At 48.9% G+C, this 20,942-nt stretch overlaps 1 protein-coding gene across 4 annotated transcripts; it reads right to left on the bottom strand.

Annotated features, from left to right (window-relative positions):
* Nucleotides 1–702: 702 nt before the first annotated feature.
* Nucleotides 703–20,456, bottom strand: LOC122366119 (dual specificity mitogen-activated protein kinase kinase dSOR1-like). 4 transcript variants are annotated; one of them, XM_043337970.1, is made up of 9 exons: nt 20,236–20,456; nt 17,550–17,650; nt 16,997–17,240; nt 16,428–16,540; nt 11,576–11,687; nt 10,132–10,308; nt 9,486–9,684; nt 2,232–2,401; nt 703–1,897 (listed from the first exon to the last, which is right to left on the bottom strand). In XM_043337970.1, exons 2-9 carry the CDS (start codon nt 17,642–17,644, stop codon nt 1,790–1,792), a joined length of 1,218 nt encoding a protein of 405 aa, XP_043193905.1. In that variant the 5' UTR covers nt 17,645–17,650; nt 20,236–20,456; the 3' UTR covers nt 703–1,789. The 4 variants fall into 4 exon arrangements, with proteins under 4 accessions (XP_043193905.1, XP_043193906.1, XP_043193907.1 ...); XM_043337971.1 differs by lacking the exon at nt 20,236–20,456 and adding an exon at nt 20,083–20,233; XM_043337972.1 differs by lacking the exon at nt 20,236–20,456 and adding an exon at nt 20,083–20,195 and having other exon boundaries at nt 17,550–17,646.
* Between the last annotated feature and the right edge of the window lie 486 nt (nt 20,457–20,942).

Below are 20,942 nucleotides of genomic sequence, written 5' to 3'. Positions count from 1 at the left end.
AACCTCATCCGAGATTTTTTGGGAGGAGCGACGGGAACAGACCCAATGTCAGTAGTGCGCCATATATGACGACAAAGAACAGGTTTGCAGAAGATTTTCAAAGTATGTGTTCTAAACACTAACTTGTGAGCGTAACTTCACAAAACAACCAACCAACTTCGAGTATACGCAAAGTCGCACAAATGAACACCACAGAATCGGAAATGCTCACCTAGCTTTGCTAGGATTGAACATAATAGTCTCTCTATTGAACCCCTAAATCATTATATAACAGCTATTGGCTACGAAATTACGTAACTGGCCAGTAGCGGCGGAACACCTTCAATCAATGGGGGGAGGGGGAGGGGGCGCTGCCGACTTTTGGTCCCATTCTTTCCATGCAACGTCCATTGGGCTAATGTTAAAATGCCAAAATCAAAGGGGGCACGGTGCCCCGGTGCCCTCCCCGTTCCGCCGCCTATGTAACTGGCACACCATTGATGACATCACCAGTTAGCCTTTTGTAGTACAAATTTGCCGTTTCAGCCCCTCTCGACGAGCACATAAAATATGTTGTGCTTTGCGCCTAGCTGGAGGTCTGTCTGTCTTCTAATGACCTCTTAGGGTCCATGGAAATGCGGTGGAGAAGACGCACGTTTCCATCCCCCGCCCCGGTCCCCGAGTACCGGTACACGTCCCAGACGCTGCAGAAAACACTTCGTGTTTCATTTTTGTGCGTATTTTTACCACAATCAGTAAGTACGAGTAAATGCGAAGCACAATTACAACGGGCACACGGATCGGGCGCCGCGATCATAAACCGACATCAGAACATCAACAGTCACCGTTTGGAGTGCCAGTGATCTTGGCATTTCACCCTGCTCATTCTGGGTTCACTCGATTCAGAGTTCTAAAGCCCCCGCATACAGTTCACTGACAAAGCTTACTACCACCGCTAGATACACACTCAACTTCCGACAACATATCATCACAGAAAGCGACGCAAAAAGATCACTGGTGCTATTATGACCATATCGCAAAAACGCTCCTAAAGCGGCACTCAATGCGGAAAAACGCAAAACTCAGGCATGATTCTAGATATTGATTCTTGACTCGAGCAGCTCAAAAGGATCCACAGATGTTCTTCGTTGATGACAAAACACTATCGGTCATCGGCATGGTCACTAAGCGCTATGGTGCGCCGGATTCATTGCAAGCAAACGGAAAAATGAAGCCACGGTCCTTCACCAGGATCAGTCATATCGTAATGAATGACATCACTCAATGAGCATCCACACGACACACAACCACTGAAACGAGAAGCTACAGGACGAGGCGACAGCAAGGGAACATCTGGGAGAGCCGGAGCCGACACCACGCCGCATCCAACTGACACGCATCGCTCGCGTCGAGAAAGGTCACAATCCGACAAAGATTGCACGACGACGAAGCCTTATTGCCAGAGGCGATCGATTTGCTCTCAACATAATCCAGGTTACACATACCACAAATACGGGAAAGCAGCGTCCACCGCCCGAGGCAACATCGCGCATGTTACCGGACCACTAGCTCAGTTCGAATCCGCGGGTTCGAATCCCGCCGAAGTCAAGAGTTTTTGCCCGGGGCACCAACTGATCCCGAGCTTTGCCGATTCCGAGAGGCAAACCCGGTCCATCAGTACCGCGGTAGGCAGCCGGGGAGCGAGGCTTTGTCATCCTGGAAGTCCAGATCGCGGAAAGTCGCGTCCCAGCGCCACCTATGATCCGGGATAGTAAGTTTCAGTTCCAGGTTCCTAGCGTGGCGGCGGTCGCTATTTGGGTTTCAGCGTGGCGGAGGTGGGCGTCAGGTTCATGGTCTTGCAGATCCAGCCGGCAATATCGACGTTATCCTGCTCCGCCTGAACGATCCATGGATGAACCTGCCAGAACGAACACAGGACGTTCAGATATCGCTACATCTGCCTGACCTCAGTATGATGAACAAATCACGAATATACATGATTATACGGAGCAACATGACTGTGTTTGTCAGAAGAATTTTTGACGCGTTCCAAACCAGGTAGATAATAGTATCAGCCTGATCAACATCACATTGCCGAGCATGTCAGTATGTCAACCACACACACACATTCTGCAAATCAGACAAAAAATCGCCATTCCCCATCCCACATAAAATAAGACAGCCTCGCAAGCTGCACCGGCCTGCCCCGCACTACCTGAGACCTAGCCCTCGGAGTACCCCACCCCACTTACGATAAGCGACTTGAGGTCGGCCCGCTCGTCGGGGTTCTTTTTCAGGCAGCTGTCCACGAAGGCCACGAACTCGTCGCTGAACAGACCCTGCGGGAGCCGCGGCGGCGGCTCGTTGACAATGTGCTCCAGCAGGTCAAAGATGGCCAGCTGACGACCGTTACCCACGCCAGCTGGGGAAGGGAGGGCAACCAGAACGTGAATTTGGGGCAACGTTTAATGCAGATACCGTGCTTTTTTTTTTTTGAATTTTGCTCCCGACAGGCCGAGGCCCTGGTCGGGGTAGGGGGAAGTTACTAGCTGGCAATTAGCCAGATCTTCCGTTTTACTTTACTTTAATGCCGGCTATGTTATTCCGGCCCAAGGCAGTATCAAGAGCAAAGTTTACGTTAGACCGGCTCATGTGACGTCCGGTGGGAGCAAGTGCAAGGGAAAGCCAGAAAGGGTGCCAGAGTGGCAGTGCCGAGAGGGATTTTGAGTACTTACATTTCTTGCTGCTGAATCTTGATGCTGAAATGTGGTAGTGTTGTAATGTGTGCTGTTGTTGTGTTGTGAGTTCCACCAGGAAAGTCCTAACTAGAAAAACCTGGTGCCTATCTTAGAGGGCAAAACCTGTGCGCTTTTGCCAAATTGCACAGGAAAAATCCCTTTGCTTTGATATTACGTTACGTTATATCGCTAATGTGTAAGTGTGTTTGTGGAGCTATCGCCTTCATCCACTCCCGGGGGCCATGGATGCAAGCCACCTAGGCCACGCCCGGGGTGTCCGGCCAGATAGCTTCGGTGTCTCGAGTGGGCCTCAACCTTTAAGAGGGATCCCTGTCGAGAACCGCGAGAGGGATGGGCAGGTCCCGATTGCCGCCGCCGCCGCCGCCGGAGGGACGCAAACACGCGCGCTCGCAAACGTAAGGGAAAACAAGAACAATTGAAACAAAACAATCACAATGAAACACGAGAAAACCAAGAGAAACCAAGAGAAAATCATGTCTCCAATGAATTGGGGGAGAGGAGCCCACCGCCGCGTGCCAATGGTCCCCGCGGCGGCGGCTGGTGCCCGTAAGCTCGGGGCTCCTGCAAACTCCCACCAAGTGCTGACTGGTATGATTAGAGAACTGACGTTTCAGTGCGGACTCCAGTGACGTAACAATCCATTAAACGGGTCGTTGCGGACGGCATAGTGCCGACACCTCTTTCTCCAAGCAGATGGGGGGCAGAGGAGCCCGCCGCCGCGTGCCAATGGTCCCCGCGGCGGCGGCTGGTGCCCGTAAGCTCGGGGCTCCTTAATTGACATGGCCAGTATCCAGGAAATCAAGAAGATTGAGTCCCGCGCCCAGAACCGCTATCGACGGCTTGCCGACCACGGAACTGAGCGCGAGACTGTGCTATATGGATCGTTCAAGTTTAGTATTGTGTAGAAAAACGAAAAGAAGGTCAAGTAGGTCTGGATTTGAATCACCAAGAAGAGTAGGGAGCGTCATTGGAAGTTGATTAGTAGTCGTATATCTTTTCATCGGTTGTCTTTCAACGTCGTATAGGGGGCAATGTAGAAGAAAATGTTGGATTGTATATCTTATACCAGTATAACGCCTTTTGGGGCGACTAACGGAGCGAGCGAGAGGGTGGGCCTTGCACGTGCGAAATTGCGAGGGGGTACCTCCAACTGACTTGTGCACGGCACCCTACTAACTGGTCTCTAGCGATGTGCCAAATTTGGGCACAATCGGCCCAGCCGTTCTCGAGATCTGGAAGCGGCACTCTGCACGTGCGCACGTGCAAAATGGGTCCCGACTGACTTGTGCACGGCACCCTACTAACCGGTCCCTAACCGTGTACCAAATTTGAGCGCAATCGGTCCAGCCGTTTCCGAGATCTGGAAACGACCCCTGCACGTGCGCACGTGCAGCAGCACCCCAACTCTGGCACATGTATATGCAGTGCCTAGTGGGTGCCTACCTACATGCCAACTTTCAGCGCAATCGGCCAAGTAGTTACCGAGATATTGCAACAATTACAAAACTGACACCTCTTCGTTTTGCACGTGGCACGTGCATAAGGGGTCACCCACATGCATCGGGAATAGTCCAATACTTGGTAGAAGGAATGAAGCTACCCTACAAAAATTACCGCGTGTAAATCGGTCAAGTGGTTGCTGAGATATAAGCCTCGCAAAAGCGTGACCACGGCCGGCCGGCCGGCCGGCCGCTCATACTCAGAAATTTCCGTTAATCTAAGGAAAGACTACGCTCGCTTCGCTCGCTCCGTAATTACATCGATGGCATAGAGGAGGCGGAGTTTGCTCGATAATATAGGTATGTGTGAGTTCTGTGTGACCGATCCGGAGTCTCGCGAGAATCACTTCTTTTAGTCTGGTGTTCTGATTCGATGAGGGCCATGGTTTAAGAAGGGGTTTGATTGGGTGGAGGTGATAGTGGGGATTGATGTCCCAATCGAATTGTACTGATTGTTTAAAGGCGGCGAATAGTGAATTTAGGAGGTCGGATGCCGGGCATGGGAGCGAGTCGTTTGGAGGGTCCTGGAGACTTTCCTTGGCGGCTCGGTCCGCTCGCTCGTTGCCCGTGATGCCTGCATGACCCGGTATCCATGTGACCTTGATTTCGCGATTTCGATTTTGAGTTAAAAACATTCTTGAAATTAGACATAAAACCAGTAAGACGGTCGGTAAAGTACACATATCTTTAGGGTATTGTATCCGAGTCGTGCAAAGGATGGCTGTGGACCTGAGTGCCACGCTAAGCCGTGCCTGTTGCGAATCCACCACTGCCCCTGCCTGCGCCCGGTTAGTGACGATCCGAAAACATACCCAAATATACGTGTACCAGCATTGTAAACAAATTAGGGTGAGACGCAAAACGTGCAGCAACGGAACCTTACTACACAACCAGTAAAACGCCTTTTGGGCGAAGAACGAGCGAGCGAGATGGTGAGCCCTGGACGTGCGGAAGGGCGAGAGGGTACCTCCAACGCGCTTGTGCAAAGCACCCTTCTAACCGGTCGCTAGCGGTGTGCCAAATTTGAACGCAATCGGCCCAGCTGTTCCTGAGATCTGGAAGCGGCATTCTGCACGTGCGCACGTGCAAACGGGGTCCAAACTGACTTTTGCACGGCACCCTACTAACCGGTCCCCAACCCTGTACCAAATTTGAGCGCAATCGGCCCAGCCGTTCTGGAGATCTGAGAACGCCCCCTGCACGTGCGCACGTGCAGTAGCACCCCAACCTTAACACATGCAGATGAATTATCTGATGGAGACCTAAGTGTGTACCGAGTTTCAATTCAATCGGCCCAACCGTTGTGCAGTTATTGAGGTTGCAATTTTGGGGTTCTTAAAAAATGTCCAACTTTACCACGCGCCACGTGCGGTGGTTGGCAAGAACGCATGGTGGCCATTACACCACAGAACTTTTACGTCCAAGTGACATTCAGTAAAGAAGACCGCTTGTCAATCGGATGTCCCGTTCCTAAGATATTAGCTTTTGAAGAGCGTCCGGCCGGCCGCTCATACTCAGGATTTTCCCTTAATTCAGTATGAACTCGCTCGCTCGCTGCGCTCGCTCGCTCGTAATAAACAGAAGACAATTAACCCAGGGTGAACACACTTTAAAGGGTAAGAGACACAGCTGCCAAAACTCAATCAAAGCTGTTCGGAAATATTTAAAAATACCGAAATAGCTCCACAAGTGTGCCATGCCAAAAGCATACGCACACATGTGCAGTGTGCACTGTGCAGCACAGCTGGAAATAAGATCACCAAGCAAAAAGGAGCGGCCATCAGACTCCGCACACCCTATTCACTTTCAATCGTGGAAAATGCATGGATGCAATGATTCTAACCATAGACCACTATATATCTGGACTGTGCACGGAAATTAGGGCCCTGCCATTAGGGCCCTAACTTTCGAAGGTTGTCACAGCCAACTTATTCGCCATATGATGATGTGCTTTGGGAAACATCACCACTAGTCAATTTGTAATCTGAGTTATATCTTACATTGAGCAAAAAATATATAATATTAGCGCAATCATCGAAAAAAGAAGGGCATTTTCTGCCCATTTCTTCCATGATTTAACATGGTGTGGATGATGGTTCCCAGCTAATTTTCACGAGAATTAGCAAATTTTCACAGACATGTAGCGAAGATTTTTGCAAGATTATTGTTGTTTGTTGTTTATCATTGACATGCGGGATAGTTCTCTTTTGTCTTTAAATAAAATGAAACCTTTTAATGCATACATGCCACTGAAATACAGTAAAATGTGCCGCTAGTGATAATCACTTCAGAATATCCTATGAACAGAACAGGGAGTGAGCATATTCAAAGAGCCAAGACAGTGCATGCAACAATGTCAGTTTTCCGGTTCCTGGCTAAGGCATCAATATGAAGTCAATTTCTATATGCCCTAAAGCTGAAAATGTCTTGGAATTCTGACCACTGGGCTCCCTGTGAGTTTTATTACATGCTGTGACGCTGGCCGAGACCGAAAAATTGAGCAGAAGACAACTGTAAGGAGAGGTGGCGGATCCGTTTCCAGACTGGCGGCTCCTATAATATCAGTCACAAGTGAAGCCCAAAACTAGCTAAAGTCTTGCAATTTGGTCAAGTGATGGTCACATATGTTATGGCTTGCGGAGAGCTGGCGTGCCCACATCAGCAATCTGTGTTCCGCTCCTGCATGCAAGCAATGGGTCCTGCTCTGGTAACAGCTGCCGAGTCGCTCTCTCTTCGGCACGCGTATAGCTTCAAACGTGTGTTTCAAGACAGCGCGACTACCATTGTAAAGGAAAACGATAACTTTCTTCACATTGCTCGCTGAGGGAGTCACACTGTCGAGAAGCACCTCAAGTTACAACGCTACGACCTGCATTCCTTCAACACATTGATGTGTATAGTTGAGCGAAAAACAAACATTGCAATTCATGGAGTCAATATGGACAGTATACCGTCACTCAACACCAGCGATGCGCGAACAGAGCTTCATGAAATAAGAAAGCTTCATGAAAATGAGAAAGGTTGAGCCGCAGGACGTAAACACAATGCAACATTCCTGGGATCAGTTTGTCTATGCAATCAATAACTACGATCCTATTCGTCGGTGTGTAAGATACCTACATGGCTGAGAATTTCAGATGTGGATTTACAATTCGAATAGTAACTAAAGGCAAATGTAGCACAAGAACTATAAGAAAGTGCATTCCTAAGTGCGAAGCTCTGCTGCAGTGTCCAGTGAACCGAGATCTCGTGACTCCGTCTAAATCTCGAATCTCGATCGCCATCACCCGCTGCAAAATGCGGCCACCGTCACTGACCACGGTGTTCAGTTCAAAAGTCCCCTTCTCTCGAGAGGGACAGATGACAGAACCCGTCTGTCCCTATGCTGAGCATGAAATCGGCCTCAGTGGAAGCAGGGAACAGTTGTGGCCCAGCAGGTCACCTCGGACGGTCTCGCTAAAAACGCACACCGGCAGCTTTGTTATTTACCCATAGGAATCTTCGTAATTCCGTGGCGCAGATCGTGTGGGCTTTCAAAGCATTGAGCCGGGTGCGTGTCTGATTTAGACAGGCAAATTAATCTGCAGTGTGTCCAATATGTCGTCAGACTGTCTCTTGTCAAAAACGACCGATCACGGATTGTTCCTGTCTATTGATGCTTTGAACTTAATACAGTGTGATATACCTGTCTATAAGTGCTTTTATTTATTTATCGTGTTAAAAATCATGCTATAAATTATACATTTATTAAAATATACATCACATTTAAGAAGTAACTTTCATTTAAATGGGCTTACTAGAGCGTCAATACACAATTCCGCGTGCTACGTCGAATTTCCCAGCAGGGCCCTAATAGCAGTCGGCAAAACCCGTGCACAGTCCAGATATATAGTGGTCTATGTTCTAACTTTTATTACGGAGCGAGCGAAGCGAGCGTAGTCTTTCCTTAGATTAACGGAAATTTCTGAGTATGAGCGGCCGGCCGGCCGGCCGGCCGTGGTCACTCTTTTGCGAGACTTATATCTCAGCAACCACTTGACCGATTTACACGCGGTAATTTTTGTAGGGTAGCTTCATTCCTTCTACCAAGTATTGGACTATTCCCGATGCATGTGGGTGACCCCTTATGCACGTGCCACGTGCAAATTGAAGAGGTGTCAGTTTTGTAATTGTTGCAATATCTCGGTAACTACTTGGCCGATTGCGCTGAAAGTTGGCATGTAGGTAGGCACCCACTAGGCACTGCATATACATGTGCCAGAGTTGGGGTGCTGCTGCACGTGCGCACGTGCAGGGGTCGTTTCCAGATCTCGGGAACGGCTGGACCGATTGCGCTCAAATTTGGTACACGGTTAGGGACCGGTTAGTAGGGTGCCGTGCACAAGTCAGTTGGGACCCATTTTGCACGTGCGCACGTGCAGGGTGCCGCTTCCAGATCTCGAGAACGGCTGGGCCGATTGTGCCCAAATTTGGCACATCGCTAGAGACCAGTTAGTAGGGTGCCGTGCACAAGTCAGTTGGAGGTACCCCCTCGCAATTTCGCACGTGCAAGGCCCACCCTCTCGCTCGCTCCGTTAGTCGCCCCAAAAGGCGTTATACTGGTCCATACGTGATTATAAGCGAAGCTCAGCTAAAACTCAAAACACAGACGGCTAACGCCACATCGTGGCTCGACTGCTCATAGAAGCCAACTCCTACAGCGCAATAGCGCCTAATCACCGGGGCTGAACTGAACAGCCTCAGGCTAAGTCACACTGTCCTCGGGCGGCCTTGGGACCACGGCCGATACGAACGACTTACCGGAATTGGGAGCTAACGGTCGGTAGGGAACAGAGAACAGAGACGTGTCAGGGGAGATGAGAGTCGTTTGACGCTCACACACGTCTGACACATGTGTTGTGACTAGCCTAACAAACCGCAATAGTTATATCATAACCTGTAACCATTGCCCCCGCCTGTAACTTACAGGCATGTTGCGGTCACCGAGTGCACCGTGACGCTCGGTGAGATTGGGAGGCAATTGTGACATGAAGCCAAACAAGTAGACTACAAATTAGCAAACACGCAAAGCGTCGCTCTGTCGTGATGTACGGCCCTCCCCAAAAGACTGTCCTTGACCCATCCCTCTCATCCTTTCCATCATTGTTCCCTCCCGTCCATCCTATTCCTTTCCTCTCCATCATTCCCTCCAATCCCTCACATGATTTCTCTCGCCATTCCCTCTCTATTCCCTCAGCTCCCTTCTCACCAGATTTGGGCGACTTGGTGATGGGCGAGGCGACGCGGTGGGGTGCGATCTCGGTGAACTGAGCGCCAAACTTCTGCGCCAGCGAGGCGTAGTCGGGCGGCGGGATGGGGTACAGGCCCAGCGCCATCTCCACCAGCGAGAGGCCCAGCGACCAGATGTCGCTCTGCACCGAGTAATGGATGCCCTGCAGGCGCTCCGGCTGGAAAAAAAAAACGGCACAGATAGACGGACAGAGGGGGTGAGGAGGAGGACGGTTAACAAGTAACGTTCGCTAAATACGCAGACTGTAAACAGGTGGCTTGAGATAAGTTGAGCTGTCCTTAGCTGAAGAGCGCTAGCTTTGCATGAACGAACGAAAAAAAAAAGCTATTGCATAACTGTGAGACTAAATAAATAGTACGAGACACGAGTAAAAAGCACTTAAAGCTGAAGAGCACCACCATCAGCGTTTAGCAAGACTGATTGTAATTTGAGTAGTGTCCTCCTGTCTGAATCCTCTCAGGTTGTCTCCCGAAGGTGAGACGTTGAGCCCACGGACGGTTGCCCCCTTGTTGGTTTGCTTGTTTATTGGGGCTTTAGGGCGCACAGACTACTAAGGTCATTTTGCGCCCATAACGTCACACTAATAAAACAAGTGTGTACACACCGACATGTAGCTGCGCGTGCCGACGAACGAGTTGGCCATCGAGTCAATCAGCTGTCCAGACACGCCGAAGTCGCACAGCTTGATCTCGCCGTGGCTGTTGATGAGGATGTTGGACGGCTTGACGTCCCGGTGTATGATCTGGTGCAGCTCGCGGAGGTACGACAGGCCCTTCAGCACCTGAGGCAGCAACGGCAGCAGGTGGTGGTCGTTCAAGGGATCTAAAAGCTAACTAACTAAACATGTAAAGGTAGTCAATTACTCAGCTTATGCCAGATTAACGCATTCAATACTACGGGTAATAGTATAGTGAAACCCGAAAAAAGAAATAGGGAGCCAAAAATAGCCATTATGATCGGTAAGCCTAAGCATTGTTGTTTAAAACAGGATTAAGCCCTAACAGCAATTACAGCAGCTGCCATTACACGTCAGACACGGGAAAATAGCCTTATTGAGTCCTCCTAATGTATTTGAACGGCAACCTTACACAGCATAAATGTGCGACGAGGCCCAGGAGAACTTTTCCTAGCACCAACAGCTCCGAGTCGACCACCCACACCGCAAGCTGGCCACCGGAAAAGGCAGCCCCCCCCCCCTCAACCTAAACCCATCTGTTCCACAAGGGCACCATGATAAGGGGTACGGACCCCTCCCCCCACCCCCACACACAGGCTCCGAGACGGCAAGATATCGCCAATCCAGGTGAAAGTTGCGGCTCCAGACGTTTGACGGGAAGTACGATACGAATATCAGTAACGATTGCCGACTAACTGTGTTTTAGCAGTCACACAACACACACGGAAGCGAAACAACGTAATAAGGTCACAAGGCGACGACAAAAACCCACCTTAGGATGTGAGCGGACCGCCGGCACAATGGCGTGAGAAAATATCATTTAGCGTGCCAACCGATCCATTGATACAATTCTCAGGCACCGTTCGCTACAGCGGCGGTGCCAATTGTCAGCCATAATGCTGACGCCCATACGCGTTATTTGTGTCTCAGGCTGCTCCAGACGGCAAACAAGGACAAACTATTGTAGTGCTTCATCATTCCGAACTAGTGTAAAATGCATATATGATGTTGTCAATTACAGTGCACATAATGCAAGCATAATAATGCAACATAATAAGAGCAACAGACAGGATGTGTGTAATACATAATGCATATTTACAATCTTTGTTTGGCAATAACACATTACGTCCTAGCATAAAGCCGCCATCTACTGCTATTCCCCTGACAATAATTATATAAGTAGGTACCGACAAAAACTACAGAATCTGCCCGTAAATTGAATAACATCAAATCAACGACGCACAAAACATTGACACTGCCACATCACGACAATACAACAACACTCCACGAGAATCACAGGCGTCTTACCTGCAGTCTCTACCTGGCTATTGCAACATGCTTTTATTCTTTCTGCAACTGATAACATACTTACCTCCGATGTGATTTTGGCCAGAATTTTCTCCGGGATTCGGTCGATCTGTTTCAGCACCAGGTCCAACGATCCACCGTCCATGTATTCCATAGCTATACTGAGTTCACCATCACTGCAACAGTCGAGAGAGACAAAGAGGAGAGAGAGAGAGATAGAGAGATAGAGAGATAGAGATAGAGAGATAGAGAGATAGAGATAGAGAGATAGAGAGATAGAGAGATAGAGAGATAGAGAGATAGAGAGATAGAGAGATAGAGAGATAGAGAGATAGAGAGATAGAGAGATAGAGAGATAGAGAGATAGAGAGATAGAGAGATAGAGAGATAGAGAGATAGAGAGATAGAGAGATAGAGAGATAGAGAGATAGAGAGATAGAGAGATAGAGAGATAGAGAGATAGAGAGATAGAGAGATAGAGATAGAGAGATAGAGAGATAGAGAGATAGAGAGATAGAGAGATAGAGAGATAGAGAGATAGAGAGATAGAGAGATAGAGAGATAGAGAGATAGAGAGATAGAGAGAGAGAGAGAGAGAGAGAGAGAGAGAGAGAGAGAGAGAGAGAGAGAGAGAGAGAGAGAGAGAGAGAGAGAGAGAGAGAGAGAGAGAGAGAGAGAGAGAGAGAGAGAGAGAGAGAGAGAGAGGAGAGAGAGAGAGAGAGAGAGAGAGAGAGAGAGAGAGAGAGAGAGAGAGAGAGAGAGAGAGAGAGAGAGAGAGAGAGAGAGAGAGAGAGAGAGAGAGAGAGAGAGAGAGAGAGAGAGAGAGAGAGAGAGAGAGAGAGAGAGAGAGAGAGAGAGAGAGAGAGAGAGAGAGAGAGAGAGAGAGAGAGAGAGAGAGAGAGAGAGAGAGAGAGAGAGAGAGAGAGAGAGAGAGAGAGAGAGAGAGAGAGAGAGAGAGAGAGAGAGAGAGAGAGAGAGAGAGAGAGAGAGAGAGAGAGAGAGAGAGAGAGAGAGAGAGAGAGAGAGAGAGCTCGCGTTACAATCCATGCCGGAATACGAGCTCAACGTAAACCAGAAAAAAAAAACATCCTATCAAAAGTTCGGACCTAATCAGTCGCAGATATTGATTGAGTCACACGTCGCAGTAGGTAGCCTCAGGTTGGCATTGGGCCGGCCTATCAGGGTGGTCCACCAATGCCAGTAGCACGGTTACGTGCTGCTGGGGTTTTGTCTGAGTTTGAGCGAGGGCGGGGATGGGGAGGGGAGGGGGGGGGGGGGTGCAGATAAATTGACCACCGGAGACCACTGGCGGATCCAGGGGGGGGGGGCCACGGGGGCCATGGCCCCCCCCCAAAGGCCTAAAGTGGCCTGTTTGGCCCCCCCCCAAAAAACGCCAGAAAAATTGCTAAGAAAATATACCTTGATGGAGGTTTTTAGCCACTTGGTGAAGTAAAGCTTTCCACAGCATAATATGGAAGCAATATAGTAGCAGTGAGGGTCAGTCAAAAGTTGCGCGAGCGGAGTCGACCTTAAAAAAAGACTGTTGTTGGCACGTGTTTATGGCGCGGCAGCTGGTAGTTGGCGGTGTTTCGCGTGGTGTGGCATCACTGGCGGATCTGGGGGGGGAGGGGGGGGGGGCACGGGAGCCTGAGGTGCCCCTGACAGGCCCGTGGTGCCCTTGCTAGGCCTGTGGTGCCCCTGGACCCTGGCAGGCCTGTGGTACAGTCCACAGCAGAAGTAATGTGGGGTTTCAGTCATGGGTATGTTCTGCTTCTGAAGCTTAGGAACGATTAGCCAGACTACAATGAAACTTTGAATGTAGCTTATATGTATCGTCACCCTTGCAGCTGCAACTTTAGCTATTGACATCTTCTTTTCAATCACTTCGCATTAAACAATCGCCAGTCAAAGCCAACCGTTGAGTTTGGTAAAACCCTACATTACTTTAGCGGTGGGCTGTACCTCTGGCGGGCCTAGGGTGCCCCTGCTAGGCTGCTGATGCCCCTGGGACCTGACAGGACTGTGGTGCCCCTGACAAGCCTAAAGTGCCCCCAACAGGCCCGTGATGCCCCCGACAGGCCCAAGGTGCCCCTGCGTGATGCCGTGATGCCTACGAGGCCGGTGGTGCCCCCTGCGAGGCCGGTGGGGCCCCTGACAGGCCCATGGTGCCCCTGCTAGACCGGTGGTGCCCCTGGCAGGCCTGTGGTGCCCCTGCTAGGCCGCTGGTGCCCCTGGGCCCTGACAGGACTGTGGTGCCCCTGACAGGCCCAAGGTGCCCCTGCAAGGCCGGTGGTGCCCCTGTAAGGCCTGTGGTACCCCTGCTAGGCCTCTGGTGTCCCTGACAGGCCCATGGTGCCCCTGCGAGGCCGGCGGCGCCCCTGGCAGGTCTCTGGTGTCCCTGACAGACCTGGGGTGCCCCTGACAAGCCTGTGGGGCCCCTCACAGGCCCGTGGTGCCCTTGCTAGGCCTGTGGTGCCCCTGGCGGGCTGGTGGTGCCCCTACTAGGCCGGTGGTGCCCCTGACAGGCCTGTGGTGCCCCCGGGCACCAAGGGGTCATGACCCATGTGGCCCCCCTTGGATCTGCCACTGATGCATAATATATTGATTTGTAAAGGCGTTATGGCTTATGCAATATGCAATTGCAGGCACTTGGTAATTCCCCCACTTATCCCTCATTGGGGCTCTGGCGGGCTCCTGAGGGCCCACGTCTATCTCCGGGAGCCCATATAGACAGACTCCTTTGGGTCCTTTCAGTACACTATAGCATAAGAGGTCTCCATGCGAGTCCTATACATACATCTGAGGGCGTACCCTGATGTCTGAGGTACCCCACTGCAGCTCCAATGGTCTCTTCTTACACTGGCGGATCCAGGGAGGGGGCATTTAGGGCCATGCCCCCTTCCCAGAGGCCTAAAGTGGCCCGTTTTCCCCCTCCCCCAAACGATAATGAAACATAGTTCAATCAGGGCGTGGCCCAGGAGTCGAGTTAGACAGGGCTGTTTTACCACCTCCCGGCCCGCAAAGGGACCCAAGCACTGACTCGAAGCGGGTTAAAGAGACCCTCCCACCTTCAAAAAAGTTAATGAATTGGCATGAAAGTGATGTCGCTAGGTTCAGAAAGGGCGAAAACGAATATCTACCAAATTTTATCGAAAAATATTCACCGGTTTTCAAGAGATTAGACTTTTATTTTTGTTTAATTTTTGGGATATCCGCTGCTGTTCCTAGCGACTTTATTTGAAAGTGCGGCATTTGTTGCGCGCAAAGCAGCCTATACCACCGCATGCTACCAAACGTTTTAGTAAAATATTAAAAAAATATTAGATCTCCGCTGACGTCACACATTCAGAGAAGTATCCAAAAGCATTAGCCCCTCTGAATCAAAATGCTGCAATTTTGAAATTCAATATTTCCGATTTAAGGCATTTCTCGATGTTGTGAGTGCGTGCCGAAACCGGTAATTGTGAGCCAGGGACCCCATTTTGGCTATCTCAGCTCAAATCTAATGTTAAGGTGGGAGGGTCCCTTTAACTGGTCGATAAAAACAATGGTAAGTGTTTACAAAGTAATATAAAGGCATGGGTCGGGTGGGCTACCATTTATATATTTTTCTTTTTAGTTAAAAAAAAAATCATAGTGTCAGGGCTGTGACGAAAAATAAGTGGCCTAAATCCGATGAGAAAACAGGATTTGGGGGTACCCTAGGTTTGGCTCCTGCATGAGTTGGCCCCCCCCCCCCAAAACGCAAGCCTGGATCCGCCAGTGCCGGAGACGGCATAGCAATGACTCGGCGCTGACAAGGTCACATGACCAGCTGCGGTGCCGCCAATGAAGTTTTGCACCGCTGTGTAACCTACTGAGACGCTATGCAGTTCAGCATGTATAAAGATCTCATTTTAGAGAGCGCAATAAGAGATGTTTCTACAGTAAAATAGTCATAATAATATTCCCTCGGTGCGGGTGATGCAAAACAATTTTCTAAACCATGAAGGGCTGTGAGAGGAGCATTCGGCCCGTCAGTTTCAGTGTCAGGTTGGCTAAGGTCACCTCACACAAACAGCAGTCTATGTCGTCGTGCCCGATTGACCCATGCATGTGACAAGTCAAAGGCGTGGAGAGCATGAGGTAAGAGGCGGAACACCTATTAATACTCCAAACCTGATCGAGGCTCGTGCGATCGAGCCTCTGCTGCTTCCAACGAAAACTTCCGCTCTCGGTCTCCCCTCTCCTCCCCACGTCGCTCTCACCCCCATTCATCGGCCAGATCCCCTTCCCGAGCTGCCCACGGGTTTCATTCCAACCATCATTCCGTCAGCCACGATCAGTAAATGAATAGCATAGAACACCTCTGGTGAACGCATGTGTATACACTGCATGTGACCCGAAACATCGCGGATATATTCAGCATAGTCTACCAGCTATAGGGCAGTTATGAACTGCACGGCAAAGCAAACCTCGCCAGGACTGACATACACTGTCAATAATTAATTAGAGGTTCTTATGGCGCCATTTTACGAGGGATCACACATTACCTACGATGCCTTCATTAATGCCGAAACCTTCCCTAGATGATATCCTACACTTAACACGGCTGCGGCGAAATTCACCGACGGCATATAAGTAACAGTGAGATGCACGAAATGATAGGGGTTGGTAAACTGGCCTGCACTTTCCTATGCGTGGAGGAAACTAAACTTAGCAGCACCGGCTAATGCTCCGGTGCCGATCACCGGCGGCTCGAAATCACCGGTGTACTGTTACAACGGAAATCATTACCGGTGTAATGGCAGGTTTTGTAGGTGTAATGCTAGATCGTAGTCTACCAAGAACGGCCCAATGCGTGCTTGATAGATGTAAGTGCATTTTGCTGCCACGCGGGCGCTCAGATTTGCACGCTGAGCTCGTTTCCCACCTACCTGTAGAAGGAGCCGAAGAAGCCGACAATTTGCGGTGAAAAGCACTGATTGAGTACCTCCAACTCGCGCATAATCTGGTTCTTGATGGCCGGCTTTACCTCCAGGTGAATCAACTGTAAACGATCGACGGCGATGTGTCAGGACAGCTCAGCGAGTCATTACGAGGCATACGTCATTATAGCGAGTCAGCGCACAACATTGTTGGAGCGGCACCGGCAGCGGTAGCAACCCAAAAACGACGCGTCGGTCGGGACAGAAGTGTCATATTTCAGCACGGCTGTGTGTCAGACTAGCGTCAGCAGGCATGCTGGATAGCCTCCGCAATTTCTAGTCCAAACGCTCTGTTCTTTTCGCAGCATTCTAAGTTGTCATATTTCATCTGAACAAAGGACATCGCTGATTGACCAGCGGCAGCTACCGTTCCTTTCCCTTATCCAACAACCTAAGCGGACAGCACACCTCCCCTTCTTATGGCTCCCAGTGTTAAAATTTTTGAAATACAGCATCAACCCCTTCCCGCGGGCCGTACAACTCCCCAGCTCCCCCCCCCCGTCCCCACCGCCACTCACCTTCCTGGCCATGATGATGCCGGTGGGCTTGTGTCGCACCTTGATGACCACACCTCCGTTCCCGGCGCCGAGCTCTCCCAGCTTCTCGAGGTCCTCCGCTTGCAGCAGACCCCCGACGCGCTGCTTCTGCTCCAGGAAGCTCTCCAGCCGGCGACGCGTGGTGTCATCCAGCTGCATCTGCTGCATCTTGGCGATCACATCCTCAGAGTAGGCGCCGCTCACGACGCTGGCGTGTACCGCGGGGCTGGCGGAGACGGGGGCATGGGAACCACGGAGAGGGCATGGTGGGAATGGTAACTCAGTACGGTACAAGGGAGATAAGGTGTGATGGTAATAGGAAGGCAAAAGCACGGTGACACATGATAGCCGTGGCAACAGTGAAGGGCTTTGACGGTTATGGTGCGGTAAAAGTGGGGTATCACAGTGGTAACAAACAAGCGGTTTATAGTTATGATAACCGCTATGCACCGCTATGCATGGTAAACTTGGAACAAAAACCAATATGAAGAGAACCGGTAGGTACGACGGCGAGGGTTTAAATGCTGATACTCACTCGGAAGGTGTCTTGTTGGGAGGGCTGGTGGCATCGGGTCCGTTCACATTTGCTGCTATTGATGGAAGGGTGAGGTTCAACTTGTTTTTGGACATACCTATCTGAAAAACAAAACAAATGAGCATAGATGACCACACATAAGGTCTTACTGATGCCATCCTTGTGGAATCATGGTAACATTGCCATGATGAGGCTAGATCGAACCAGATCGAACTACCACCACTAGGCCCTCCATCTGTCCAGGCTGATCTTTTTCTCACATTTTTTTTTTTATTCCTTCAATATCCTTCTTATTTTTGTATCGTGATTTTTGCACGCATTTATTCACCTTACAGTTGTTCGTAAGCACATATTATCGTAGTCTGTCAAACATTTGTATACTCTGGTGAACATTTTTCGCCTCTGCAAAATCTTCTCCAGTCTATCATTGTCCGCGAATCAGCTCCACTCCGCCCAGCGACACAAGGATCCCAGTGACCTAGGCAGGTACCCATCCTGTCATACTCATGACCCACACACTTAGTGGCCAACCATAATTCAAATGTCATCAAAGGAAACCTTTGATTCAAAATTTCACCTCTCTGGGACAAAGTGACATTATTTCTGACATTTCCCTCATTTTTTCTGTTCGATCCTCAGGGGGTGCAAACCCTTCTCAAGACTTATTGTCTTTTGATCCTGGCTGAACGGTCACCTTTATTTGATAATGAGCTTCAAATCCAAGGATTAACCCACGCCAGGCCTGAGGATTGTTCAGACTCTCCGTGTTTTTTTCGCAGATACGTCAAAAAATGGCCACGTGTTCCTGCATCTTCTCCACACACGTCATGATAACTTCAGTCCCAGGTCGCAAAACGTCAGGTCACCAGGTCACTTCAAGAGACCTTACCTCAGAAAATTAAGAATGCTTGTCACAGCTACACCGACTTAACGATCGTCTTGAAACTTTCAGTGATTCACAAGAGTGACAGTATCTTCACAGTGTCTACAAAAATTATCTCAGACTTTGGATATTGGTGACCTAAGGTCAGGCAAACCATAAACTTTTGTCCTCTCCTTTATAAGTCAATGGGAAAAAATAAAGGATCATTCAAATATTGAATGAACATGATTCAAAACACCCTAAAACATCACAAGTATTATTATGATGTCACTTTCATAAAAAAATTGAACCTTTTCACTCCATGTGGCCATGTGTGCGTGAAAAGGTGGCGCCATGTGGCGCGAACGGCTGGTGGAGTGCGGTAGTGGCCTGTGGTGAGTGCCGAGTGGTGAAAGTAAATATTGCACAGATGCTTTAAAACTTGGTTGTGCCATGAATAACTATCAGATATGAAATCAGGTCATAATACATTGTGTGGTATGTTTTTTTATAATCACTTTGGCAATCAGACCTAATACATATATATATATATATATATATATATATATATATATATATATATATATATATATATATATATATATATATATATATATATATATATATATTATATATATATATATATATATATATATATATATATATATATATAACAGCTGTAGGTAGGGTTAGGTCAGGTTAGGTTGTTTTGTTATATATTTAGCTGTGAAAAGATAATGCGGCACACATGAGAATGTAGATTATAGATATGGCAGCAAGGGCCCTGTTCGGTGGCCAGCAAATACTCTTGCTGGTGCTCACATGTGCTGGTTGCCCCGGCAACAGGCTATTGATCAATAAGAGGCGAGGAAAGTGCAACGTCACTGCGGTTTTTCATATACCTGTGCCTCCCAGAGGGGCTTTGGTAAAAACTGGATTGCGTCAGCTGGCTGGCCAGCTGGCGACGCACGAAAGGTATTTAATTTTAGATATAAGCGCGGTAGTAGGATGGACATAAATATTTCAAATGGCTTTAATTGAAAAATTGATTGGTAAATATTTATTCTTTTATATCTAGCATTGATATGTAAGAAGCTCTGCTAGCGCCACCATACGGCGCCAGCTGGCAAAAAATCCAGTTAATACCAGAGCCCTCCCAGAGCGCGCTTCTCATTGGTCAATAGCCCGTTGCCGGGGCAACCAGCACGTATATGTGCGCCGGCAAGAGTACTAGCCGCCCGCCGAACAGTGCTAAGGGCAACGTCTGCTAGGAGTGTACCAACCTCTGGACTCTGGAGTCTGGTGATTTGACCTATAACCTGACCTAAGAAATGACTGAAACGTTTCTATCATGATTTACAAAGCCATTTTGAATGCCACTACCTCAACCTTCCGTTGCTACGTGGCACGGGAGCTGAGTTGGTCGAGGGGTGTTCAGACAGCCCCGGCCCGGCGACGGCAAGGTTGGCGGTGAGCAATGGCACGATGTGGGCAAAGGGTACAGATCACAGATGACTCAGATGATACCGCAATGGTATTATTTGATCAATTGGGTGACCCTCATTTTAAGCCAAGGTAGGTCAAGGTGTCACCTAACAGTTTAATTTGAGTCCATAGCTTAACATATTTTTGCAATTGTGGTAACGAAACGAGAAGAGTTTCACAACTTACCTTAATTTCTCAACAAAAATTCCTTCCTAACTACGGATTATCTTACTTAAATTATATCTATTAGCGCTTTCAATAGACAACTTGCGCCGACACGCGCGCGCGTCGAGAGGACAACATTGAAATACACCAAGGATGCACTTCACTGGTACCTACAATTTGTTTAGAGTTTCAATGACGTCACAATCTTGAAGGGAGGGCACATATAAAATTTGCTCTAGTTGCTTTATTCAATAGCCCATAACAACAGGAATAAATATGGAAAGGGTATAGGCAATAATATTTCATCTAATACTAAACATATACATATGCAACACGAATCAATCGTAATTTAGGAAGTAAGAACAGACAGCTACGTCACAAAAAACACGAGAGCTTTTTCTCATAAGGAGGTGGGTGGTTTATGAATCAATTGCGCCACTTGTACACTGCGTTGTTAAACGTCTCAGGAAACAGCTTCCAGAATAGCTGCCACATTGGGCCTGTTCCAGCGCCTCCAGAAGAAATTCTTGACTGGAGGCTCTACCAGAGGTTTTACTGGAGGCGCTGGAACGCAATCTGGAGATTTCTGGAGATTGGCGTCATAGATACCAAAAGAATGACGATTGTTCTCTCTTGAAAGGCGAAATTGGTTTTCAATTTTAGTTAAAAAGATAAATAAAATTATAGCAATGTAATTTTCTTTACATTCAAGTTGTAAAATAATCAGTCAAATGTCCTTTGTTTACATTCGTGATTGTCACATGTGCACCATAATTGTAGACCAGAGCCTCCAGAGAAATTTGGACCTCTCAACTCTCTGGAGGCTACTGGAGGTTTCTGGAGCTTTGGCGAGAGCTTTCTGGAGCTTTCTGGAGGCGCTG

Source organism: Amphibalanus amphitrite, unplaced genomic scaffold (genome assembly GCF_019059575.1).
Source record: "Amphibalanus amphitrite isolate SeventyFive unplaced genomic scaffold, NRLGWU_Aamphi_draft 000786F_arrow, whole genome shotgun sequence".
Taxonomy (NCBI): domain Eukaryota; kingdom Metazoa; phylum Arthropoda; class Thecostraca; order Balanomorpha; family Balanidae; genus Amphibalanus; species Amphibalanus amphitrite.
Note: the sequence above shows the minus strand (reverse complement) of the source record. Positions and strands in the feature narration are given on the sequence as shown.

What these genes read in the sequence shown, in the direction of transcription:
- LOC122366119 (XM_043337969.1), bottom strand. Translation starts at nt 17,644, where the DNA reads ATGTCCAAAAACAAGTTGAACCTCACCCTTCCATCAATAGCAGCAAAT. An exon ending in GCACGCGCAGCTACATGTCG is followed by an intron (nt 9,685 to 10,131) that starts GTGTGTACACAC and finishes TTTTTTTTCCAG; the next exon opens with CCGGAGCGCCTGCAGGGCAT. An exon ending in CACCAAGTCGCCCAAATCTG is followed by an intron (nt 2,402 to 9,485) that starts GTGAGAAGGGAG and finishes TCCCTTCCCCAG; the next exon opens with CTGGCGTGGGTAACGGTCGT.